The 9,330-nt window shown below is 40.3% G+C and overlaps 1 protein-coding gene across 2 annotated transcripts; it reads right to left on the reverse strand.

Moving 5' to 3' along the window:
* Positions 1–2,328: 2,328 nt before the first annotated feature.
* Positions 2,329–9,230, reverse strand: CZH9orf40 (chromosome Z C9orf40 homolog). 2 transcript variants are annotated; one of them, XM_037373024.1, is made up of 2 exons: positions 8,794–9,223; positions 2,329–4,770 (listed from the first exon to the last, which is right to left on the reverse strand). In XM_037373024.1, the coding sequence occupies exons 1-2, from the start codon at positions 9,121–9,123 to the stop codon at positions 4,615–4,617; spliced, it is 486 nt and encodes a 161-aa protein (XP_037228921.1). In that variant the 5' UTR covers positions 9,124–9,223; the 3' UTR covers positions 2,329–4,614. The 2 variants fall into 2 exon arrangements, with proteins under 2 accessions (XP_037228921.1, XP_037228920.1); XM_037373023.1 differs by lacking the exon at positions 2,329–4,770 and adding an exon at positions 6,992–8,527 and having other exon boundaries at positions 8,794–9,230.
* Positions 9,231–9,330: the final 100 nt, after the last annotated feature.

Here is a 9,330-nt window from a genome sequence, read left to right on the forward strand (position 1 = left end):
GGAAAAAAATGTAATGTTTAGCCAGTCCATATCCCTTCTTTCAAAACATCAGTATTACAAAAGAAAACAAAACAAAACCAGGAAAACTACCATCCACTGCATTCTTAAAAGGCAAAATAAAATTACAAACAAAAATTGAACTTGTCTCCATCTTCCCTTCAAAATTTTTTCCACTGGGAATGGTAACATATCAGTAACAAGAAAATATCTTTTCCTTCAGTAGTGAAAAAGTTATGATGTTTATGGCTTTAAGAGAAGAAACAACTATTTTTAAGTCCTCAGAAGTCACTAAGAAGTCATGACTGCTGGTTTTTTGACCAAGAAAATTTAAACCATACTTATTAATGAATTCACTTACAAATGAAATATCAGTAATTAAAATATATTGTTTGCTGAACCAACCTAATATTCTCCAATACAAAGTTTGAAACAGGAATTTTAAATAAACAACCTCTTACTAAGGCTACATTTGAAATTGCCACATACATTTAAACTACATTGTTACATCAACAGTCAAACACTACTTCATAGTTAGTTTCCTATGCATCAGTACTTACCTTTTTCTTCCTCATATTTAACGAGTACATTTCAAGTAGCCTTCAGCCACCGATCCAGGTTTCCATCCAACACACCATCAGATAAAGCTTGCTTTCTAGCTCCAATGGAAACAGTGCTAAGTAGTGACAACAAACTACCATGCGTTAAACTGATAGCTTTCTGGGGGGTGGGGGGCAGAAGGGGTGGAAAGAAAGACAAGAGATTACCCAACACTTCTTGACAAAATGTTTTTACTCCAATTATGCTGAAGACCTTCTGTCACCTTAGAATCAGGAACTTGTGGCTTGATCTGCCTTTATGTATCACCGTAAGGAAATGATTAACATTCATGATGTCACTGCTCGAATTTTCAGTAGCAGTTCAGAATAAAAGCATACCCAAAACATTTTCCAGATTCACTGCAGTTTACCGTGTATGTGTATTGCCCCCTAGAGAGTCAAGGTTATAACTGTAGGCATGGAAATAATTAAGCCAGCCCAAGCATGCTAGCTATTTTGAAATGTTTCTTTGAACATAGGCTTTGCTATACCAAACAATGAGTGAGTGCAGTCCAACATCTCTTACTGCAGGTGTCATCAGATGCTTTCAGGAAAATACATGTGAACTCCCAACAATGCATCTGCCATAACCAGAACTAGCTGCCAAACGCTAGACAGTAACTATCTTTGGTGCCACCTGGAAACACACATTCACTTATTCTCTACACGAAGGATCTTACACATTTTCCATCTACCCATATACATAAGCATGTATTTTTTTAATGACCATTAAATTCTTGGCCTTGCCAACCGGAAAAAACATCGAACAGTAATTGCAAAAACAGTGACAAACCTACTAATTTACTGTTGTTCACCACATTAAAATTACTGCAAACGTTGCTGTGCTGAAGATTGAGCCAATGCTGAAAATACTACTTGATGTCATTGCTCCGCTGGCCTGACACTTGCCTGCACTCACTTGCTGTCACCTCTTCATCATCACCTATCTTCCATTCTCCATTTTTTTTCTTTCTTTCTACCACAGTCTAGTCAGCCAAGATATGGTCACCAATGCAGCCTGCTTTTCACAGCACTTGCTCTCTTTCCTGATTTGGACTAAGCCTTAATCTTCTCCTGGAGGCTTATCTATCTTGGGAACCATAAATATATGGCAGGCCTTCAATAAACACAAATCAAGACCACATAAAACAGGCCTTAAGTTTAAAATGAGACAGAAAATTTACAAAGGCAGACATGCTGCTAATTAACGCTTTGCTGTTTGCATCTGCCCTGAAATGTTTAACTCATTTAATTTCTCATTAGTATGCCCATACCCTTACTGTGCTACTTCTAGATGCAACAACTCTTACCAACCTGGGTAATAGCTAGATGATCTCTGTGGTTACACTGTACATTTTCTTACTCTGGTGAAGGAGCTCTTTAGAAGGAACATTTTAGAGAAAAGCAAATTCCCAATTATCTAGAGAGAATAGAAGCAATTTTTTTTCTGGAAGATTAAGAACATAAGATAAATGAAGATTGTCAGTTGGTAGGCATTACGTGGCTCCTGCATTGCCTTAGAATTTATGCCAACATTTCAAAAGAACATTTTTTTCTCAGTGGATACTAATGCACAGGCAAATTAAAACATCTTAAGCTTACTTACAGTTTATGTACAGCCCTTGAACAAGAGCTCTCCAGAAAAATGGAGCTGGAAGTCAAGACCAGTGTTTTGATAGCCCACAGTGACACATGGTATTTGGAGACATGAGACACTGAGCAATGACACGTCTTGGTCACACCTTTTACGCAAAGTTTATTTCACCTATCATCAGGCACCTTACCTTGCCCTGCTTTTCTATAACCCAAACTCTCAGACTCATTTCAAAAGTTTTCCAAGGCTTTTAAATTTGCCTCTATTTGCAAACAGATGAATGGAAAAAATTAATCAACTCAGCAAATGCTCTGAAAGTAGCTCTAACATTCCAGCCCATAACCCAGAGCCCATGACTGGAACAAGCTAAGAGGAAATTGCTTGCCTCCAGCATAATTACAAATAACCATATGGCGTACAACACAGTGCAAGCTTCATTTGCTTTAAAGGGCTTATTCATTTTGTTATGGAATAGCTTAAGAATATACATATTTTAAAGACAATAATAAAATCTCATCTGTTCTGTGAATACAGTAGATAGGAGAGACAGATTTTAATGCCAAAATACAGTCTATTGCTAGGACATACCTACTGCGTGTATGAAGCTCCAAGCAGATTTTAAGGGACTAAAGTATGTCTGCAAAGATAACTATCTAACTACTAGATCCTGAAAATACTGGATGGCGTGAAATATTACCAAACAAATATATGAATGTGTATATTACCTAGGGTAAAAAAAAAAAAACCACAACACAAAACCAAAACAACCCCTTCAACAAATGAATAAATCTATTTCCTCACAAATTTATTTTGGTTAGAGTAACCATGAAACAGCACTTGCATTCTTGCCAGAAAAAGAAGTTTGTTTTTAAAAACATTTTTAAAGTACCTCCTAAGACAAGCTGACGGATTTGGACTTAAAAAATATAACTAAAAATGTGTGCAAAAAATAAAATTTTAAATATGATCTGACAGCAGGTAGAAGCATATCCAAACAACCACCATGAAATGCTTGAGTCACTCAGCCACCTTACTTCCGTAAGTAGTAAGAGACTCTAACAATCTAAATGAATAGGCAATGAACAAATACAGATACCTTACAGCACAAATACTGAAAAAAAAAATTCTGAATGTTTACTAAGGCGGCTGACAAGCTGACTATTTTAAGCAAAAAGACCTAATAAAATAACAGAAGTTATGAAAGCAACAATCTTATGAAATAAAGTCAGGAACTAACACAAATAATAGTCTGAAAGTTTTAAAATACAAAATACACACAGGCAACACTTTATTGTCCTTTAGCAAATATATTATTTAAAAAAATATATATATTCTCAAGCTGCCGTCTTCAATGATTCCAGCAAAAAGCGTTTGCTATCCTTAAAGACATCACATCTGCAAAGTCTGACAGTCTGCCCATACAACTTCAGTCTACTGTTAAAGACAAGTATTTCTAATTGTACTTAAAGTTGTAAATCAATTACAGAAGACAAGCATTAAGTTCATATTTAACAGCAAAAAACACTAACTCAATGAACTTCTATACAATCTTTTTGCAAGAACCACAGTCTGCAAAAACTATACCTCAGTCAGGTAAGTTTGAAAAAGCATTATGTAGTAATTTTATATTGCATTGAGTTTTGTTGACACATCTGTGCACACCTCCCATTTCAATGCTGCTCACTGGTTCGGAGCTCACATTGCAAAGAGTAAGTATAGCATTAACTTAAGAATGGACCAAAAACCTAAAAGCTGGCTGCCCACTGCTTTGTGTAATGTGAAAAGGAGAAGATGAAAAAGGCGAAAAAGCTTTTTCTCAACAAGAATGTGAAAAACTTTCACAACAGCAGCAGCTTATAGAAGAAAAGATCCCCTTTTCCTTCCCTCTCCCCGCCACGCTTGTCTTCTGTTTGCATAGAAAAGGGAATGCTTTGTCTGGTTTTGGTAGGCTCCTGGGTCTGTTTGGTTTAGTATTATGTAGAAAAATTCACATTTAAATCATTACAGTTTGTATGCTTTGTGACAAATTCACATGGTTAAGTATTTTACTTCCAGATACCACAGTCACATCTTTTCGTTCAGGACAGACAAAATTATTTTCCATTTATTTTTAACATTTAACATATCCACCTGTTTCGTATAATTGCATCCCAAAGTTCTAATTTTCTGTAGTCTTCTTTTAGCATGTTTTCATGTTTTCAAGCATTCTTGATAGACAGCACAGCCTCCTCAACATTGTACACTTCCAGACAGCTTACTATTAAGTACCCAACAGTGATGAACTCAGACTTGCTTCTGCAGACTGATGTAACACTGTTTCTTCAAGATGGCAGAAGCATGCTTATTTTTCTCCCAAGTAGAAAAACCTGAGTCCAAATAGAAGCAAGTTTCCTTCAAGTGGATATACAACTATGAAACAACTAATCAGGTCTCCATTTCAGTCTCCATAGTATCAGTCCTTGAAAGGGTTTTAGCTTCCGGGGTCTCTCCATCTCGGCTCTGAATATCAGACAAATCAACAGCAGGCAATGGTGATCTCCAGTATAGGAATGAGTTATACTGACAGAAGTCGTCTTCTTGCTTTGAAAAGAGACAAACAAAAAGGCAACAAAACATTAATGTGTATCACAGCAGTACAAAATAATAAAAAGAAACTTTCATAACCGAAACTGAAACAAGGAGTTATTCAGCTGTTCCATATTAACAGTTCTTACAATTTTATACAGAAAAATGTAAGCTATTTCTAAGGAAACTACCATAAAAAAACTCAAGCAAATCACAATTTACTTCTGTCTTTTCAAATATTCTTGTAAAGAACTACTGTGCAACACCTGGGAAATACTTCCATAACTCCACCGATTTCTTCAACTTGCAATCCTTGCACAGAACAATACCATATAACTTATGGAATTATCAGACTCTGCATACAAAAATTGTTCACTACTTTTTCTTCTCACAATGGTATACAAATTTCATGCACATTTAGAAGCTAGTATTCTGGAAAAGTAAAGCACTGGGTAGTGTTTCTGCCACATTCCACTTTTTCTTTTCTGTACCTACATTTTGTATTCAAGTATCCATGAGAAAAATCAAGACCTCTTCTAGGGGCAGGGAGAAGAAACTTTAAGAACTGGTAAGAAGTACCAGAAAAACCTTGAAAGAACATGTTCTTATTTACTATGTTAACATGGCACCACTTTTTTTTTTAAATTGCTGTTAGAAAACACACTGTTTGTAACCACATGTCGTGGTTTGTGGCAGCATCCAGAGTTTTTACCTACCAGAAGAAAGTGCACGCTCAAGACCTAAGGAGTGACTTGAGAGTTCCTCTTCTTATGCGTATTATGACCATAGGAACGTGCACAGATTTTGTGGTTATTAACAGTAGCCAATCTGTTCCTTCTGGTAGGTAAAAACTCTGGATGCTGCCACAAACCTAAAATAATGCATTTCCACATAATAACGGTTTGTATTTTTCCTAACATACAATCAGAGTCTTTAGTATTTTACTTTAACGTCTCAGCTGTAACAGGTGCTGAACAGAAGTATTTTTAAGATATAAACTGGTATGTCTGTTTTGGTATGGCTCTTGAAAAAGTTCATGTTTTGTCTGCTGGCTCTGCAACAGAATAAAAAAATGTAATATTCAAAAAATGGCAGTAAGTGTCATCCCTAAACCCTCTCAGATACTGGATAAATGATGCTTCACCCCACTCCCCAAAAGAGAGATATACGTAAATTCACCATCCTTTCATTTAAAAGACTACATATTTCTATTTTTTACCACACAAACCTCTTGTGAACTACAATTTCTTGTACTAGGTAACCTGTTTTTACTACAACCCCCCTGCATAATTCAAGACATCATAATTAAGAGGCATGAAAGGTATAGACATTTCATAGCAGGAAGATGGCTGTATGCCTATGCAGTACTACTAACATGAATTTGCCCACTAGGAAAAGATTGTCTTCAGGAAAAAATAAAGAATCAAAGTTCCCATTAATGGGAACGTAAACCAAAACCAATTACATGATATAGTGCAACAGGAACAGAAGGACGTATTATATGGAAACTGGAAGAAAGCCAAACAATAAGTAGTTCCACATTATTTGCGTAAATACACTTGTAAACTGCAATTTTTGTACTGCACAGCATTAACAACAAACAGTGAAGTGCCAAAGAGAAAGGGAAGATTTTCCAGTTTGTACTGCAACCGGGGCAGCATCGCTCACACAGAACTGTGCAGGGCAGGTGGCTAACAAGTTCTTTGAAACACGTGCCCAGCAACGGAGTTTCAGAAACTTGTCAGCCACCCTTAAAAATTCTCCCCATGTTTAATCCAAACTCCTCTTTTTAAATTTTTATAATTTAATAAATAATTATTTAATTTTAATAAGTTACTACTCACACTGAGAGAGCTAAGTACTTGAAAGTCAGAACCCCACTGTGCTAGATGCTTCATACCCAGACAGTGGTGAATGAGAGCATCCTTGCTTCTAAGATCATTCTCTTTAAGTTTATAACCACAAAAATATGCATACTCTTAATTCTGAGCTCAGACTACACACAGGATTCATTTCAAGAGCATTCAAGTTTCCAGCGCAGCAGTACTTCAGTTTATTGGTGTCTCCCAGAAAGATTCAGTGTGAAAATGAACAAGCCCAAGGAGCACAAAAATCGCAAGCAGCAAACATTCATACATAAAATGCAAAATAGAATATAAAATATTCACATTCACCGAAGTATCTTTCAGCATAGGTTTTGAGAAGATTTTCTAGTAAGGCAGGTAACATGCAGCAAGCTCGGGATACAAAGCTCAGTTTCTATGGATGAAGTTGTTCAATTTTTAAGGAGTTAATTTTCCAACTTTAGCTGCAAAGGTGTGCATGCAGTATTTCTTCTCTGGCCAACTGTAATATAATAAGAATTGCTTTTAACTTTAACAAAACCCATGTGAAATTAACAGTATCATGGTCATGCTTATTACCGTAATGGAAGTACACAAGCCACAAAAAAGCAAAGAATCCCAACCTACAGCTGTTATTTTCAAAAAGGTGCAAAAATAATAATCAGATATATCTGTGAAAGATTTAAAACATAAAGGTAGGACACACAGAGGATGGAAGAAACACCTCTTGTCTGACGTTAACCAAGCTTTATTTTAAAGCAAAAACATTTTTTATATAAAACTGTACTTAAGGAAATAACTTGTTAAAAATATAGTCCTACAAAAGTATTTTACAGAGAAAACCACGCTTTGCTGTGTGGAAAACCTGGGGGCTTACTGCCTTCCTACCACTGCTAAAGCTTACAAAATTATGCCAAACAAGTGAAGAATTCTGCATCATATCTGTGATGTTCTAACACTGTTCTGGAGATGTTTGTTCAATTTGCTTAATTTTTTTGCTTCTGAAGACACTTGTTCTCTCTTCAAAAATGGAAAGAGACGTGTTTAAAAGTCAAGAGTCTAAAAAGGACATATAATTCCCATAGGGCATTGAATGTTTTCCTCAATTCCTTTATGCCTTAACTCTACCATCCATCACCAAACCAACCAACTCACCGACCAATCAAACAAGGAAAGCAGAAGGTACAAAGCAGAAGCCTGAGAAAGAAAAGCCACAATTACCTTTAGAGATCATAGATAGGTGTTATACTATCAAAGGCCCCAACTTATGAGAAGCGGAGTTTAAAACTGGAGTTGAAAATCCATCTGACCTGTTAAGACTTTCTGCCACTTCTCTATCACAGGATCAAATACTCTGGCCTTGGTCTTAGTTAAAAGGTCCACGCAGGAGGGAAGGTGGGTTTACATACATCACACTACTACATAGGCACAAAATTTGACCTAGCATTTTATTTTTGCAAAACGAAAACTTCCTCAGTACTGCGTTTTGTTTTCTGGCCTGTCGTGTAAAATTCGATCAAGGCCAAGAATGTACAAGAATGTAACTTACCTCAAAGTTAACCAGGAAAGGAACATCAGGAATCGGCTGTGCACTTCAATATATCTAATCATTAAACTGCTGATCCCTTTCCCTTCCCTGACCACCACATTCACTAAACGTTTTGGTTAAAACGTTTAACGTTTTAGAACTCTGGCATCGCCAGAACCTGGTCATCCCGAACAAAAAGTTAAGACAGTTGTCAGACACGGCAGTAAGCCTAACTGCAGCCTCAAACGAAAGAGACTCCATCAAAATAAACCCTCCAAACTTCCAACCACGCCTTCCGATGGGGACATGGCCGAAGAGAAACTGAGTTAAGGCGAACTCCTGAGAGGCCTTTTCCTACCGGTTTTTCGGAGTGTGTGGGGTGAAGCTGGAAGCGCTGCTTCTTTTGGTGCGGGAGAAGAAAAAAGAAAAGAAAGCTTTAAAAGACGCGGGAGCGACGGACAGCGGGAGGCGCAGAGCGGGCTGAGGGGCGCGGCGCCGTGCCCGGCTGAATGCGGGGGGCCCCGCCCGCACGTTCTGCTGCCCCGCCGCGCCCCGGTGACCTCCCGCGGCCCCCCACCCGGCCCAGGGCCCCTCCTCCGGCAGCCGAGCGGCCGCGCACACCGGCGCCGCGCTCCCCGGGGGGCCGCCGCCGCCTCGCTCCGTTACCTCAGCCGCGGCGGCCCGTTCCTTGACCCGGCCGCCGGCGCCTCCCTCCGCCGACCGCTCGTCCTGGGGCGGCGCGGTCCCGCCGCGCCGTCGCCGCCTGCCGCCCGCGTCCCCCGGCTCCCCGCGGGAGCTGCTCCCCCGCAGCCCGGGCCGCTTGCTCGGCGGCGCCTCGGCCTCCTCCAGCTTCCGCTTCGGGGCGGCCGGGCCGGCGCCCGCCACTTCGCCCCGGGGTCGCCGCTCGGGCGCGGAGACGGAAGGCGGCGACGGCTCGCGCAGGAGCCGCTTGACGGGCACGTGATATACTAACGGCTCCGCGCGCCGCTTCGCCATGAGGCGGGGGGGGTGGGGCTGAGCGCCGCCGGCTCTGCGGAGCGCGCGTCCCCCCGCAGCCTTACGCACGGCCACGCGCGGCGCAGGGCGCAGGCGCGGGCCGCTGCCCGCCAGACCCACGGCCGGCGGGGCGGGGCGCGTGCCCGGAGGCGGGGACAGGGAGGCGGGAACAAGGAGGCGGGAACGGCGGCAGGGGCGCAGGGCAAA

The sequence above is a fragment of the Falco rusticolus genome, chromosome Z (assembly GCF_015220075.1).
Source record: "Falco rusticolus isolate bFalRus1 chromosome Z, bFalRus1.pri, whole genome shotgun sequence".
NCBI lineage: Eukaryota > Metazoa > Chordata > Aves > Falconiformes > Falconidae > Falco > Falco rusticolus.